The 17771-nt window shown below is 39.1% G+C and overlaps 1 protein-coding gene across 1 annotated transcript in view; it reads left to right on the top strand.

Moving 5' to 3' along the window:
- The window catches only part of rfc1 (replication factor C (activator 1) 1), an 81775-nt gene that overhangs the window by 41431 nt on the left and 22573 nt on the right, over positions 1-17771 (top strand). Inside the window, 4 exon segments of the mRNA XM_072567807.1 lie at positions 1755-1862; positions 5643-5822; positions 6072-6176; positions 13355-13742. Of these exon segments, the coding sequence (XP_072423908.1) occupies positions 1755-1862; positions 5643-5822; positions 6072-6176; positions 13355-13742 (781 nt within the window).

Below are 17771 nucleotides of genomic sequence, written 5' to 3'. Positions count from 1 at the left end.
AATGCGAGGTGATGCATTTTGGAAGATGCAATTCCAAAGTCAATGGAAAAGTCTTGGGGAAAATTGATGTCCAGAGAGATTTGGGTGTTCGGGTCCATTGTTTTCTGAAGGTAGCAGCGCAGGTCAGTAGAGTAGTCAAGAAGGCATACAGCATGATTTCCTTTAATTAAATGGGTTATTGAGTACAAGAGTTGGCAGGTCATCTTACAGTTGTATAAGACTTTGGTTCGGCCACTTTTGGAATACTGTGTACAGTTCTGGTCGCCGCGACACTACCAAAAGGATGTGGGTGATTTGGAGAGGATATGGAGGAGGTTCACCATGATGTTGCCTGGTATGGAGGGTGCGAACTATGAGCAAAGGTTGAGTAGATCTAGGATTATTTTCATTGGAAATGAGGAGGTTGAGGGGGAAACCTGATTGAGGCCTACAAATTCGTGAGGTGTAGACAGGGTGGATAGCAAGAAACTTTTTCCCCAGAGTGGAGGACTTAATTACTAGGCTAGGGGTTGCTAGTTCAAAATGAGAGGGGTGAAGCTTAAGGGATATATGCGTAGAATGTTCTTTACGTTGAGGGTGGTGGGTGCCTGGAAATCACCATCTGGAGGTGGTAGGGGTGGGAATGATAGCATCATTTAAAATGTATCTAGACCGATACATGAATTGGCACAGAGCAAAGGGATACAGATCCTTAGAAGATAGACGGCAGATTTAGATAGAGGATCTATATCTAAGCAGGCTTGGAGGGCCTGTTCCTACACCGTAATGTTCTTTGTATTTTGGTACAACTCATGGCCATTTAGCCCATCATGTCTATGTCAGCTGTCTGAGCATAATCACTGAGCCATTGGCTCCATAACCATGCACATTATTTATATTTCAGTAATCATCTTATACACAGTTGAATACTTCAATTGAACCTGTCTCCACCACACTTTCAGGTGGTGCATTTCAAGCCTGAACCAGTCTGTGTAAAAGTTTTGTCCCACATTGCACTTATTCATTTAGCAAGTTATTTGGAATCATCTCAACTAGGTTGACAGGTTTGACTAAATTTCATAAGTTTGAAAGAATGGAAAGAGTTGGGTCAACCACACTAGGTGTATTTTATTAAAATATCAGCTGTTTGGCGAGACCATTTTATTTTGCAACTTGGATATTCTGCTGTCTAAAGGAATAGATCGATAAACAGCAATCTTTGTTTTAATTGGCACCTTATGGACTGGCACTATTGATAAACTGGCAAAGATGATAAAGTTTACTGTATTATTCTGTGCATTTATGATAGTGTTTTAATTTTTTTTGTCATTGTAAATATACTTCACTGGAATGGCTGCATAAAATATTAACAGTTGATTCAATTTTGAGTCTAATTCTCAAATACTGTAATCTAATGCAATGTCTGAGCAGTCAGTTGAGGGTATGAGTGAGAAGGCTGTCTGCTGTTAAGTTTTATTTAAAACAAAGTTGCATTATTATTTATGCTATGAATAAAGGATAAAATTGATGTGTATACCTTGTGCATTATATTGATTATGTGGAATATTAGATCACTCAACGCACTCCTGGTCCCAAAGGTGCCAGTTAATAAAACGGTTGCTGTAGTTGATTCTATTTTCCAGCCTTAACACACTTCTGCTGAACACATTAATCAGAAAAGTATGCCATTTAAGTCTGAGTAGTTTTTTTTGTGGGTCACTTGGTATTTTGAAGACAGCTTCTGACAGTGCACTCGATGTATCTTTATTCTCTAGTCTGAGAACCCAGAGACTGCTGAAAAGAAGCGTCAGAATTACCTGGCCTACCGTAGCTTCCTGAACCGTGATGGTCCTCGAGCTCTAGGGTCTAAAGAAATCCCTCAGGTATATTGGTTGAAAAGATGCGGAAACAAATGAACCAAAGATGGTTTGTATTTGTAAGAGTTCATTTTTGTAACTTCAATAGAAACTAATGTGTTTGGAAGCCAGTACATGCTGTTGTTCTTTTATGATCAGTGATATTGTCATTGTACCAGTATATGAAAGTTGTTAGAGTGCTGACGTCCTGTGTCTGCACCAACTCTCCAATTAAGCATTTCACTTTGTGCTATTCTTCCTGATGACTTCCCATAAGCCTGTGCATTCTTAATTTGTAGATATTAAATTATGTATGAACTTAAAAAGTTATTTAAAATTAATTGCAATGGCATGGTTTTATGGCTTATTTATATACAATTAACCAAGGTAGTAGGTTACTTTTCAATGTGAAACAAGATCTTTTTCATTCATGTGATGTGGGCATTGCAGGCTGGGCCAGCATTTATTGCTCACCTTGTGGTGGTGAGCTGCCTTCTTGACTGCCCATTTCAGGCCATTTTGTGTAGCTACACTCTTGGTGCTGTTGGGAGGGAGTTTCAGGAATTGGATCAAATGACACAGAAGGAATGGTATTATTTTTCCATGGCAGGATGCTCAGTGACATAGAAGGGAACTTGCTACATGGCAACAGCACCACTTGCAACTGCTCTGTCCTCCTGGATGGTAGTCATTGTGGATTTGGAAGGTACTGTCAAGGGAACAGAAATGAATTTCTTCAGTGCATCTTGTAGATAGTGGCAGCAGTGTACTGAGTATTTGTGGTGAAGGGAATGGATACTTTTGGATGTGGTGCCAATGAAGTGAGCTGTTTTGTACTGCATAGTGTCAAACCTCCTGAGTATTGTTGGAGCTGCGCTCATCCAAACAAGTGGGGAGCATTCCATTGCATTTTTGACATGTGCCTTTGGAGAGTCAGTAGCAGAGTTATTTTCTTCAGGATGCCTAACCTTTAACTTGTCCTTACAGCGTCAGTATTTATATCGTTGGTCTAGTTCAGTTTATGTTCAGTGGTAACCCCAAGATGTTGATGGTGTAGGATTCAGCAATAGTAATGCCATTGATGTCAAAGGGTAATGGTCAGATTTTCTTTCGTTTAAAATGGGCACTGCCTGGCACTTCTGTGGCACAAATGTCACTTCTGAAATTCAACTCTTGTGCATTTTTAAATCAAAGCAGAAAGTTGCTGGCTCAGTTTGAGCGAATCCCTAATCTTGAGTGAATCCCATATGTTGTGCATGAATTTTTAAAAAATGGCACCAAAAAGGTCTCTAGGATAAACTGAAGAGGTCTAGAAAGAGACTTGAAATTGAAGGCGTTTATTGATTTGATGGGCATGATGGACGTTGCACAATACAAGACGACGTGAGGTTTTTAAATATGGAAGTAGATATTAGTGGACAATGTACATATTAGCTTACTTTGAATTGAGAGATGACACTTAGAGGTTCATTTATTTAAATCTTTAATGAAGTGCATCACAAAAAAGCCCTATATGTGCAAGTTGTTGGTTAAGAACAGATTTAACCTTCCTTCAGCAAGGAAGTCAAATGTCTATAAGACAGTTTAAGAACTAAAGTTGTATTGTTTATTCATTCATGAAATAAAGATATCGCTGGCTAGGCAAGCAATTATTGCCCATCCCTAACTACCCAGAGGGCAGGTAAGATTCAAACACATTGCTGTCAGTCTAGAGCCATGTGTAGGCCAAAGCAAATAAAGATGGCAGTTTCCTTCCCTAAAGGACATTGGTGAACCAGATGAGGTTTTCCTGACAATTGATAATGGAAACATGGTCATCATCTTAATTCCAGTTATTTATTGAATTCTGATTCCACTGTCTGCCGTGGCAAGGTTTGAACCTGGGTCTCTGGACAATCCAGTGATAATTCCACCAGTGCCTCCCCCTGCTATTATTGGTATTAATGGTATTTTAGAAAATATTTCATAACATATTTGGGGAATTTCTGTTGCTAAAACATGTTTCCAAAGCATTCTATCTTGCAATTATCACAAAGTGCAAGAATTTAAATTGCAAGTGATTGCTATAATTTATATTAAAAGATGAAAAGGTACTGACTGGTTAGTAAGTTGACATCAATTGGCTGAAACTTTTCCATGAAGAAAACAATACATAACTATAGGCTTCCCAAGATCCTGGGCAATTTAAAAGAAAAAGCAAGTGCTTTGAATCTGTTTCTTTTGCTCACAGCTAGTGAGTACTCGTGTATGAATGGATGTCAAATTAGTCAACTTATGACATCACATGTGTTTTTGTTGTTGGGAAGTGTACAACCCTGAGTGCCTAACACCTATTCTAACATTTGAGTTAATATTCTCTTGTCAAGTTCATAAAGTGGCTCAGTTGTTCCTGATAGAAGTGACATGCAATCATAGGCAGAGAATCAATCTTTGCCAATAGAATACACTTGAGCTGTGTACTGTTGTAAATTACTTAGGAAAGACATGACATATGGTTTAAAAAACCTGGATGCTGAAAATCAGAAAGAAAAACACAAACTGCTGAAAAAATTCAGGTCTAATGTGACAGCTGGGCTCAAAACATTGACTCTGCTTTCTTTCTAAGATGCTACCAGACCTGCTGAATTTTTCCAACAGTTTCTTTTTTTACTTGTGTGTGGAATATGGCTCGGTTGATTTATTAAGCACCTTCCAATTTTTATAGAGAGAGGACTTTTCTACATTGTAGGATTTGCAAACTGGAAATACTTGCTTAGCCTCTGAGGTGCTGTAAGCTATTGATTTTCATCCTATCCTGTAGTTGCATCTGTGAGATTAATTAAAGAGAATCTACTTTGTTTTCCTCTTTGCTATTTAATTTCAAGATGTCATTGGGCACGTACAAGCTGAAAACTGAATTCTTTGTACTTCCATTCTGAACTGAAGGTTACAGTCAAGCTGGGGAATTGGCATCACTGAGGAAGGGAAGGGAAGAAAGGATGTCTACTTTCGCACCTCTGCATTTGTCATTAATGTCCAATCACTGATCAATAGCTGGCAGTCAGCATTTGTGTTAAATTTTGGTGACCATGATTTGTAAGGATACTTGCAGGAAAGTTTTACTTAAATGAAAAAGGAGTAGTATGCTTTGATGTAGTAATTACATTGAATGTTTCAATGTGTTTGTTGTAATGCTACACTTTTGAGTGTACTACTTGAGCTTCATTGTTCTTGAAATCCAATACTATTAACCCTCTGAAACTTGTGTATCAGGGTTCTTTAGGTTTCATAGCCTTTCTGCAGAGATTCAAGTGGAGCATTAACATTTGAGTGGTCTCTTTCTGTGCTGTGTATTTGATGTAATAATCCTTGGTGTTTTCATAATGCCAGACTAGAACAATTGCATCTGTTCTTCAAAAGATCAAGAATGTCTTGTTTCTTTACATTCTTTAAAGAGTTTGCATTGTCACCTCTCTGAAATCAAAACCAATCTGTAGCAATTCTTATCGTTTTGATTTTTCCCTAGTTTTTAGTCATACACTGACTTAGTATCTCTAGTATGCTCAAATGGGGCTCTGTTTCTTTCCCGTTGTCATCACTGAATTTTCTGTGCTAAGGACCATTCCATCTATTGCTCCTGTACATGGGTAGGGTTTGTTTATACTCTACCTGTATTCCTGGACAGGATAGAAGATGAAACTTGTCAGCTGAACACTTATTACACCTGTAGCTGCCCTTCACACTCTGCCTTCTCAGATATCAAAAATACCTTGTGCAAAGAGTCTTTCTCTTCTGATTAGAATGATTGTTCAAATTCTTATCATTAAGGGAGCTGAGAACTGCTTGGAAGGACTTTCGTTCGTTATTACAGGAGTCCTGGAGTCCATGGAACGTGATGATGCTAAATCTTTAATCGAACGTTATGGAGGGAAGCTGACAGGAAATATTAGCAAGAAAACCAATTACTTGGTAACTGGTCGCGAAGGTGGACGAGCAAAACTGGACAAGGTGAGTATCTGTCAGTGCAATGTGCTGAGCACTGTTCCCTCCAGTCTTAAAATGAGGCACAACTGATGCAGTCTGTTCTGAGTGCTAATAATTCTGTGGCATTAACAGTGGCCTTTGTGATACCGCAATTATGAAACTAATATTTTCTAATGAGATAATAGCAGATGTTAGCAACATCTTCAAAATTTCTGTTTTTTGCTTTATTGATCTTTCTGGAAAGTGTATTCATTGAATTTTAATTTTTTTTAGGCTGAGAGTCTTGGAACAAAGCAAATTGATGAAGATGGACTGCTGGACCTAATTCGTAGATTGCCAGGAAAGAGATCCAAGTATGAGATTGCAGCTGAAAATGAGGTCAGTTTATAAAGTCCTCAGATTTCTTCAAGTCAGTAGAGCAATCACACTGCTAACATTTGGGAGGAATTTTCAATTAAAAACCACCTAGACCCCAGAATCATAATATGTCCTTCGTCAATGGTCTGGGAAACTCCCTAATAAACCTTTCCTTTTCACATCCTGTAGGGCCATCTATTCATGCTCGAAGATGTGGCCCAGGAAAGTGAATCTGGCTTTTGTGAACTCACTCTTAGGCAGGTTTATCACCAAGCCACCACCTGAAATCGATTTAAACAATTCCAATAGCTCCTCCATGTGTGACTAAAAATCACCAGATCATCTGTGTACACCACACAATTGGGTAATCTTGAAATAACCTTTATTGGTTAGTCTTTGAAATGTGGCTGGTGCAGTTTTTATTAATTGGCATAACTTTAAACAGGTGCAGTCTATTTGGTGTCACAAAAGCTAAAATTATCGTTGCTGTTTTGAATAAAGATACCTGTCAGTATCCTCTGAGTAAGTCCTACTTAGAAATATAAGTTACTTTCCCCCCCCCCCCCCCCCCCCCCTTCTCAGTATAGTCTTCCAAATGTGGATAGGATAGGAGTCTCATTTTGTAATGTCGTTGACTTTGTGAAATTAATTGGGTACCATCTGAATGTGCTTTCAATCTCTTTTCTTTGAACCTGTGCTAACTTCAGAGGATTGAGACTATAGGATGTTGCTTAATTGGATCTATTGCATTTTCTATATTTATATTATGCGTAATTAGTTTAGTACTTCCCAGCTTATTCCCACATATCTCCATGTGATTGTAATAACTCTTTCAGGTCATTTTAATTTTCCTCTGGAAGGTAACTCAGTAATTTATCCCAATTTTTGAGAACTTCCTCATTGTCCAATTGAATTTGAGGCACACTCAATCCAATTCAGAATCATCTGAACTTGGTTCTTCACTCTATTTTAACTAGTAACTTATTCTCCTTTTGCTTTCCTATCAAAATACCTTTTGAGTGTATTCACATGATACAGTGAGTCTTTCTATCTGGCATTCTTATGAAATAATTCACCTCACTCAATTTCCTTTTGACAAGGCTCAGTAAACCTTGTCTTTAAGGGTTAGCCTACTACTATCAATATCCCGGGGCATACCATTGACCAGAAACTCAGCTGGATTAACCTCATAAATACAGTGGCTACAAGAGCAGGTCAGAGGTTAGGAATATTGTGGTGAGTAACTCACCACCTGACTCTCCAAAGTCTGTCCACCATCTGCTAGGCACAAGTCAGACAAGTGATGGAATACTCTCCACTTGTCAGGATCGGTGGAGCTCCAACAACACACTCTTGAAGTTTGACACCATCCAGGACAAAGCAGTATGTTTGATTGACACCACATCCACTCCCTCCCCCACCAACAAATCTGTAGCAGAGTGTAGTATCTACAAGATGCGCTGCAAAAATTCACCAAAGATCCTCAAGCCACTCACCATCCTGACTTGGAAATATATTGCTGTTCCTTTACTGTTGCTGGGTCAATATACTGGAATTTCCTTCCTAATGTCATTGTGGGTCAACCCTGAGCAGGTGGACCGCAGCGATTCAAGAAGGCAGCTCACCATCATCTACTCAAAGGCACCTAGGGACGGGCAATAAATGCTGGTCAGCCAGCAATGCCCAAATCCAACAAATGAATATATTTTAAAAAACACTAACACTTTATCTCCACCAGCCAAATTGCGAATTTTTGATCTTGTTTCCTTCCTGCCTAGTTTAGGCCGGCACGGTGGCTCAGTGGTTAGCACTGCTGCCTCACAGCACCAGACACCCAGTTTCGATTCCAGCCTTGGGCAACTGTCTATGGAGTTTGCACATTCTCCCCATGTCTGTGTGGGTTTCCTCTGGGTGTTCCGGTTTCCCCCCTCAGTCCAAAAATGTGCAGGCCACGTGAATTGGCCATGCTAAATTGCCCATCGTGTTAGGTGCACTAGTCAGAGGGAAATGGGTCTGGGTGACTTCCTCCTCAGAGAGTCTATGTGAATTTGTTGGGCCGAAGGGCTTGCTTCCACACTGTAGGGAATCTAATCTGTCTCATCACATGCTGTGCTACCTTTAAATGCTGTCTAGTCAACTCACCCACTCTGTTTAATCTTTCCCTAAAATTTGACACACAGTCCAACTATGTGGTCTCTGAACTCTGACTTATCAATTTCCTCTGAATTAATTTCAGTGGTCCTCTCAACTCCTGCTCAAAAACTAATTCAAATAGGTTGAATTTAATTGATTCATTAGGTGAATCCCAAATTGCAAAATGTACAAATGGAATTCCTTTATCCCAATTTTCTGGATTCTCTTGACTACAGGTCCTTAATGAGCTGTTTAAAGTTTGATGCCCCTGTTCCAACGGCTTGCTGCAATTCTACATGGTGGATATGAATTGTTTTATTCCTAAGCTATCCATAACTTCCTTGGATAGCTTTGTAAAATTTGGTCCTTGATCTGATTGTATTTCTGTGGGTAATCTGTATCTAGTGAAAAATTTGAGCAGTTTCTTTTTCAATCCTTTTAATTGTGATACTGCTTAAAATTGCCTTTGGAAATCTAATAGGCACATCTATTATGGTCAATAAGTAATGATTCCCACTTTTTGTTTTAGGTAGGGGTCCTCCACAATCAATTAAGATTCTTGTCAAAGGTTCTCAATAGTGAGAATGGGTATTAAGGGTGCTGGTGTTATAGTTGCCTGAGGTTTTTCTATTACCTGACACGTTTGGCTAGTCTAGCAAAAGCTGGCTGCATCCCTAAGCAGTCCGGGCCAAAAAAAAAGCTTTTGTATTTTGGTTTATGTTTTCCTTACTCCCAAAGGAGCACCTACTGGTAATTCATATGCTACCCACAAAAACCACCTTTCTAGATTAGATTACATTAGATTACTTAGTGTGGAAACAGGCCCTTCGGCCCAACACGTCCATACGGACCTGCCGAAGTGCAACCCACCCGTAGCCCTACATTTACCCCTTTTACCTAACACTACGGGCAATTTTGCATGGCCGATTTACCTGACCTGCACATCTTTGAACTGTGGGAGGAAACCGGAGCACCCAGAGGAAACTCATGCAGACACGGGGAGACTGTGCAAACTCCACACACAGTCGCCTGAGTTGGGAATTGAACTCTGGTCTCTGGTGCTGTAAGGCAGCAGTGCTAACCACTTTCTATAACCCATTGGTCATACAACTTGATGACCTGCCCATTTTTCATTCACCTGAATATGTAATGGTCTCCATTCCCTCATCAAGACTTTGGTTTTAAGGTAGTAACATTCTTGGGATCGACTTGGATTCTTCTGTATATGCTTTTGACACTTTTTCAACTTTCTATCGTAATTCAGCTAATTTCTCTGAACTAAAAATGTCCACTTTGTCCTCCATCTGTTCTTGTTTTTTTTCTTGACCATTTAATCCAAACCTTGTTTCTGATAATTGAACTTCAACTTTCTTATCTTTACTCATTGATTTCTGCTGTGTCAATCTGTAGCTTTGTAACCATACAGTCAAGAAAAATCACAGGATATACTTCCTATAATACCTCAGTTGTCTGATTTTCCACTCGCTTTTCAACTACAATAGGCATCACTCCCACCTATAATCCATTTACCGTATATACTCGTATAAAGGTCGGCCTCATGTATAAGCCAACTGCTTGCTTTGGCCAAAACATCCTGTGTTTTCCATATATCTCATGTATAAGTCAACCCTAATTCTTCACAGAGATCAACATTTATGAGTCGGTGTGCCTGCCTGTTGCGCTCTGCTCTGGCTTTCCAATCTGCTGGCCATACTGCTCCGTTGCGCGTCTTCCAATTCACCGTCAAGCTCTGCTGCAGGTTTTCAAAATTACTGTAATTGTATGACGGTACAGGGCAACTGTCATATCTGTGGTGTTAGTTTCCATGGTTTCAATTACCTGTGGCTTACCGTGGTCTGAACATATTACAGGGAACATTCCAGAACCAGGGACCAGGGGCTGCCGGAAAGGTTAATCTCCCATTTAAATGAATGAGTTTGCACCTATCCGTGGTTTTGGGCTTCTGCGGTACGTCTTGGAATGTACACCTGTGTGTTTGGGGGAACTACTGTAGCAGGCAGAATGGAGACAGTTATTTTGTAGATAAATATTCAATAATTGCCATAATTCTTTTTTCTTTTGTTTGTATAGAGGTCTGACTCTTGTTTGTCCTTTTTATTTTGACTCAAACTACGCATGAATTGCATCCCCTCTAAAACAATACCTCATGTATTAGTTGACCCCCTAATTTCAGCTTTAAAAAGTATTTAAAATTCAGCCTATACAAGAGTATATATGGTATGTTATTACCAAGGATAAATGTGTGTTTGGAACAGAGAATTTTCCTAACACTTCTCCACTTCTCACCGGACTCTCCAACCTCATCTAAAATAATGGAAGTCCACATATTGCAACCTTTTCTTGCAATACCTGTATTGAATTGAAATATCTCCTTATCTCTCTCTATCAAAGATTGACTTCCTCCCATATCTCTCCAAATTTTAATTTCTTTACTTCTAGAACACCTGAGTAAACCTTATCTGCACAAGTAAATTCTTTAAAGAGATCAGGTACTCTCTTATTAACTAACCCATGATCAGGTGTAGATGCTTTTGCAGCTTTTTAGCTTGCACTGGGATCTCTTTAATCACTTCAACAAAACTCATTGGCTTATCTTGTTTTTTCACATCCGTCATCTCAGTGCTTTTTCTAAACCATCAACTCGGTGACTTCATGTGGCTTGTTTTATTGCAGTGAAAACACCTGAGTTTTTTTTTACTTCCCCCTCGTGGGTTTCCTTTTTCCCATGTGGTTAAAAACTATCTTTACTATCTTCAATGAGATCTCCTTTTCCCTTACCACCTGAGGATTTCTCCTTTTCCCCAATTTTTATTCCTCAAAGATTGAAATTGATGTCAGAAGCCAAACTTTGATTTACAAGCCACCTCAAACATCTGTTTCTGCTGCTAATCTTACAGTATTAACTCTGTGCTTTTCCAAATGATTCACTTCAGGAAGTAAAGTGTTTTAGAAGAATTCAAAAATCATCTCTAAGAGCGTCTGATCTATTTTCATTATATTCCCCCGATATGTCCTCCTGACAGTGTTGCAAATACCTCACTAGGTCTACTACCAACTTTGTTTGGATCAACAATACCCGCATGGTTATCAGCCATTTTATTTGATTAGCCACTTTTTAAAATGTAATGAAAAAAGCTTCAGTGTTTTTTTGTCAAACTTGGGCAATGTTTGGAAATGTTTAAACAGATCCACACTAGGCCTCTCCCTCACTGTCCTCATCACTACTCCTTTTCACCTCTACTTCTGCCATTTTAAGTTGAATTTGAGTTTTCAGTTCCACTCTTGCCACTGCCTCTAATTCAAGCTGTTTCATTTGCAGTGGAAGTTTAGCCATTTCCAAAGATTCAGAGTACATTTCTGGCATTCTTAAACATTGCGCTATTGCTGCAATTACCTCCTGTTTTCACACTGACAAAGGCAACCCCAACTCCAGTTTGTCTGCCAATTCCAAAAGCATTGCCTTGCTCACTTTCTGTAAAACCCCTGAAATGACTTCTTCCAACCCCAGGAAATTCTTATTGACTGAGAGAGAGCTATTACTATGCAAGGTACGCCCTATTTAAACCAACTGAATGCACCATCTGAAAAGAGAACACCAACACTCACTACCCACTCTTTGAGTACAGTAATGCTAAACCCAACCTGGGGTTAGAGATTTTGATCCTGGATGAACCTCAGTTTGTTATGGACCAGACCAGACCAAATCCCCAGAAAATATATTTAGAAGATAATCTATATCCCAACTTTCTTAGTTTTAAAGGCAGTTGTAAGACATTGTAATCCAGATACAATTTGATTGGTCAAACTACCAGGCTTGAAGCAAAACACACTTTACTTTTACACAACAGTTAAATACAAACCAACTAAAGAAGCATTGGAATAAATTAACTCTATTGGAAAACTCAAAAGAAAAGTAGATTATTTAGTTACTAAACTGTAACTTTTCTAATATAGTAACATTCCATAAACACACACACTCAGCAAAGACAAATTCAGTAAAGTAGATTGTCTCACATGTAATTCCAGCAGCAGGAAGAAAGCTCAAGCTTTCAGCTGAACAGAAGAATAACAGCTTTCACTTCTAGCTTCAAGACCCAGCAACTGCTGAAAGTTAAATTAAAATCCTGGTTCTGTGGGAGTTTGACCCCACCCCTACATAATGCTCCTATTGTTCCAACTTAAAAAAAACCCAAGGCCTCTCAAGCTGCTTACTTTATTGACTTGGATGAGACCACTTGGCACCTCGGTCTCAGCCTCTTCTTTTTAATAAAAAAGCAGGACAAAATACACTTAGCCCCAGTTGTGATGATACAATGGCTTTAAGTGTATTCCAGACAAGATCTGATGTTGTTAGATCTCATCTACTTACTATTACCCCAACCTACCCTAATGTCATCAGTTGTTTCATCCCTGCACATGATGGGCTGTATTTTGTGAGACTCATGGGAAACTGGCAGTGTTTGCTATTATTACTTCTCTGAAACTGATCATAACTTTGAGGTGTCATGTATGTGCGATTTGAAATCTTGAAGTTGCAATCTGACGCAAGCTGTGCTGTGGCTCCTCTTCAGAGTTGACAATTGCAGCAATTTAACTTGTAAGTGCCTCATTGAATTCTTTGTTTAACTCCTCCTGAGCAAGTCATAAAGTTACTGATGGTTGCTGAATATGTTTCACTGAAATTACTGTTGAGACTCATTTTAGTGTTGTAGGTATCAGTTCAATCCTTTAAGATTTAAATTGTGAGACTCTGACAAGAATGTCTACTGGTTTAGTTATCATTTTAACAATAAATTTAAGGCAATCAAATCGAGTGACTAATGCTTTTAGTACTGCATATTAACTACTTAAGTGAAGTAAATACTTGTGCATGTTCAAATCAATGAGGCAGCTCACCCATAAAATTTCAGAATGTGTTTGATAGTGTTTATAGATGATTTAATCATTGTAGGATCATCTTTCCCGTTTTTATCAAGGTTAATTTAATTTAAACTGCTTTGTTTACTTAATGCAGAGAGATTTTATTCTTGTTTTTAAAATTGCAGGTGAAGAAATCAAATAATGCGAGAGAGGGTGGCAGGATCATGCAGAAAGGCGAACACCATAGCAAGACGATTTCACCGATATCGAAGAAACAGTGTGAAGATAACAAGGGCAGTCCATCAACACCTGAAAACGGCGAGTCTTCAAGATGTGCAAAGAGGAGTATTTTGTTCAAAGCAGATCCTTTCAGCAATCAACCTGAAGTGAAGTGTGAACCTCAGTTGCAAACTTCAATGAAGGAAGAGCAGAGTTTGCTGTGGGTGGATAAATACAAACCTGCAGCGCTGAAGAATATAATAGGACAGCAAGGGGAACAGAGCTGTGCAAATAAACTAGTTCGTTGGTTGAAACGATGGCATGTGAACAACTCTGGGGATAGCAAACCCACAGGTGAGAATGATACAAATATTTATTTTTAACTTGATGCAGTGTCTGTTGACTCAGAAGTGGCTAATAGTCAGGTTTTATTTCTTTATGTATGATTGCGTCAAATCACTATCTAGGTCTGTCCTTTCAGAATTGTAGCCATCCCTGTTCCTTGTGTAACTTGGACTATCCAATTCTTTCCAGAGTCACTTAGAAGTCTCTAGTTCTGAGGAAGGGTTAGTGGACCTGGGACATTAACTCTAATTCCTCTTCCCAGGGGTTGCTAGATTTGCTGAGCTTCTCCAGCAATTTCTGTTTTTGTCACTTAGCTGTTTGTTTCGGAAGGGTGACATGTTTTCTTTGATAGTCATGAAGAAATATACCAGTGTATTGTATCTGTGCAAACAGACTTCTGCAGAGTTAATATTATCATATCATGAGGTCGTGAGCATGTGCACAACAACTTCCATTTATATGGAAGCGTAAGCAAAGTGAGTTATTCTAAGGCTTCGTTCATGGAAGCGGGTTTGTAATAAATGAAAATTTGACTTGCCCAGCTGCATATGTTTTAGTAACATGACCAAAACTTTAATTTAGTTTTGAAAGATCCTTTTAAAGGAGAAGGCAACAGTTTAGAATCAGCCACAGCTGCTACTGGAGAGGTGAGGGAAATTGGGAATATGTAAAAGGTGGTAATTAGAGGAATGTAAAAATCTTAGAAGATTGTAGGAGAATGTTGGAAAAGTACAACCAATAGGCATGAGGGTGAAAATCTTAACCTTAAATCACTGGACTTCTATAAGCAGGCAAATCTCCCCCTGCTTTTACTCCAACTTTGTGTCCTGAGATCTGTGTGTCAGTATCTCACAGCATTAGAATGAGGTCCTGCATCAGGATACAATCCCCCAGTTTCTCTGCTTGGTGAATTCAGACAGAGCAGACCCATGGGCACTAGCTCCTACTTTGGACATTGCCAAGAATACTTTTAACCCCTGCTAATGGACAGGAAGCTGAAGGGGCATTGATTTGACACTTATGTCAGCAAGTTCCTACTTTTCTACTAATGCTACTTGCATGTCCTAACTTAGCCTGTGTGCTTCGCTAGTGTTCTCTCCTGAATCTTAGAGGGAATATATTTGTGCTGACTCTTGGAGGTGGGGAGAGACGTAAGTGAGCAATGATTGGGACTACCATTATGTTAAAGGTTTGGATGGTGAAGAATTTGTCAAATGTGTTCAAGAAAATTTTCTCTATCAATATGTAGGTGCTCATACTAGAGAAGGAGTGAAACTAGACCTCCTTTTGGGTAATAAGGCAAGGCAGGTGACTGAAAAGTGGGGGAGCACTTTGGGTCCAGCTATCATAATTCTATTAGTTTCAATATGGTTATGTGAAAGGATATGCATCCTTTAAAAGTTAAAGTTTTTAATTGGAATAAAGCAAATTTTAATGGGATGTGGCACAAACTTTTAAAAGTTGATTGGAGTAGACCGTTCCCAGGTAAAAGAATGTCTGACAAGTGGGAAGCTTTCAAGGATTGACGAGAGTTCAGAGGCATTGTATTAATGTTAGGCTGAAGGGTAAGGCTGCTAAGATTAAGGAGCGATGGATGAGTAAAGATATTGAGGTTCTAGTCAAGAATAAACTAATCTTATTTTAGATATCACTAACTTGGTTCAGTTGAATCTTTTAATCAGTATAAAGAACATTCTGAGGAAGGGTCACTGGGCCTGAAACATTAACTCTGATTTCTCTTCTCAGATGCTGCCAGACCTGCTGAGCTTTTCTATAAATTTGTGTTTTTGTTTCTGATTTACAGCATCCACAGTTCTTTTGGTTTTTAGAGTGTAGGGGCATTCTTAAGAAAGAACTCAGGAAGGCAAAGAAGGGATATGAGATAGCATTGGAAGATAAGGTTAAGGATATTCCAAAGTGATTCTACAAATAAATTAAGAGCAAGAGGGCAACTAGAGAAAAGGTATGGCCCCTTGATGGTCAAAGTAATCTTTGTGTTGAACTCCAGGCGATGGAAGAGATACTAAATGAATATTTTGCATTTGTCTTACTGTGCAGAAAGAAATGGAGGCTAGACAATGCTGAGAAATATATTTTGATGTTTTATAAACAGTTCATATTACAGAAGAGAAAGTTTGAGAGAATATAAAGGTAGATAAATCTCTGGGATCTGATCTAATATATCCCAGTTCATTGTGGGAAGTAAGGGAGGAAATTACAAGACCCCTTACAGAAATATTTGCATCATCCACAACTACGGGGAGGTGCCTGATGAGTGGAGGGTGTTGTACATTTGTTTAAAAAAGGTGTAAGGAGAAACATGGGAACTATAGGCCCGTGAGTCTGACTTTGGTTTTGGGTAAACAGTTTGAAGTGATTTTAAAAGGTAGCATCTTTTGGACATTATGGATAACCATCATGATTTTGTGTGAGGAAAATCATGTCACACAAACTTGAATTATTTTTGATGAAGTTACCATAAAGATTGAAGGCAAAGCAGTAGATGTTGTTTAGTAAAGCCTAAGATAAAGTCCCTCATGGTAGATTAATTAATAAAGTTGAGTCATGTGGACTTCAAGGTTAGCTTTCCATTTGGATATATAATTGGTTTAATGGCAGGAGACAGTGAGGTGGTGGAGGGTTGCTTTTCAGGCTGGAGGCCCATCACAGTGTTCCACAGAGATCGATTCGTGGTCCTGTCTAGTTTGTCATTTATGTAAATGATTTGAATGAGAATATAGAAGGCATGGTTAGTAAGTTTATGGATGACATCAGAATTTGTGGCATTGTAGACAATGGAGAAGGAGGATTTTTAAGAATATAAAGGGATCTTGATGAAATGGATTAATGGGCTGAAAAATGGCAGATGGAGTTCAAACTGGATGAATGCAAGGGGTATTGCATTTTCGTGAAACGAATCAGGGTAGGGCTAACACAATTAATAGTAGGGCCTTGAGTACTGTTATAGAACAGAGGGACCTAGGGGTTCAGGTACATAATTCCTTGAAGTTTGCGTCACATGTAGGGTGGTTAAAAAGGAGTTTGGCACATTGCCTTCGTTGCTCAGACCTTCAAACTCCAAGGGAAGTTGGATAGTCAAGTTGAGGTTGTACAGGACATTGGTGAGGTCTCTTTTAGAATACTGTGTCCAGTTCTGGTTGTCCAGTTATAGGAAGGATATTATTAAACTGGAGAGGGTTCAGAAGAGATTTACCAGGACGTTGCTGGGTGTGGAAGGTCTGAGTTATAAGGAGAGGCTGGATAGGCTGGAGCATTGTTTCACTGGAGCCTAGGAGGTTCGGAAGTAACTTTTATAGACATTTACAAAATAATGAGGTGTATAGATAGAGTTAATGGTAGTTGTCTTTTCCCTAGGATGAAGGATTTCAAAACCAGGGGGAACATTTTTAAGATGAGAGGAGAGAAATTTGAAAAAGACATGAGGCAAATTTTTTTTTTTTAGAGGGTGGTTTGTGTGTGGAATGAACCTCCCAGAGGAAGTGTTTGGATGTGGATGCAGTTACAATGTTCAAAAGACATTTGAATAAGTACACAAATAGGAAATGTTTGGAGGGATCTGGGCCAAGTGAAGGCAGGTAGGATTAGTTTAGTTTGGGTCTGGTTGGACTGAAGGGTTTGTTTTGTGCTGTTTGACTCTGACACTGACAGGTGGCGATCATCTCCATATCCTGAGGCTGTGGATGGCTGTTTCTCAGTGATTTTTTCTGTATAGAAACAATAGTGTAACAGGTGTTATTCTTTTATCAGTGACAAGCCCCTTGTGTGTGATTTGACAATAATTAGTGTGCTTTGATGCTGTAATGCCTACAAAATTTGCAAATGACTAAAACGTGCACAGAATGCTTGAAAAACTCTGCTGGTTTGGCAGTGTATGTGGGGAGAGAAAAACACAATTAATGTTTGACTCTTCGTCAGAATGACTAGACTACATGAACATGTGAATAACTGGGAGTAAGAATAAACATCTGCATTGCATACCAGCCTGCACTGGGAGATCCTCCACATCCTGAACCACTT

The sequence above is a fragment of the Chiloscyllium punctatum genome, chromosome 1 (genome assembly GCF_047496795.1).
Source record: "Chiloscyllium punctatum isolate Juve2018m chromosome 1, sChiPun1.3, whole genome shotgun sequence".
NCBI lineage: Eukaryota > Metazoa > Chordata > Chondrichthyes > Orectolobiformes > Hemiscylliidae > Chiloscyllium > Chiloscyllium punctatum.
This window is presented reverse-complemented; position numbering and strand designations above follow the sequence as displayed.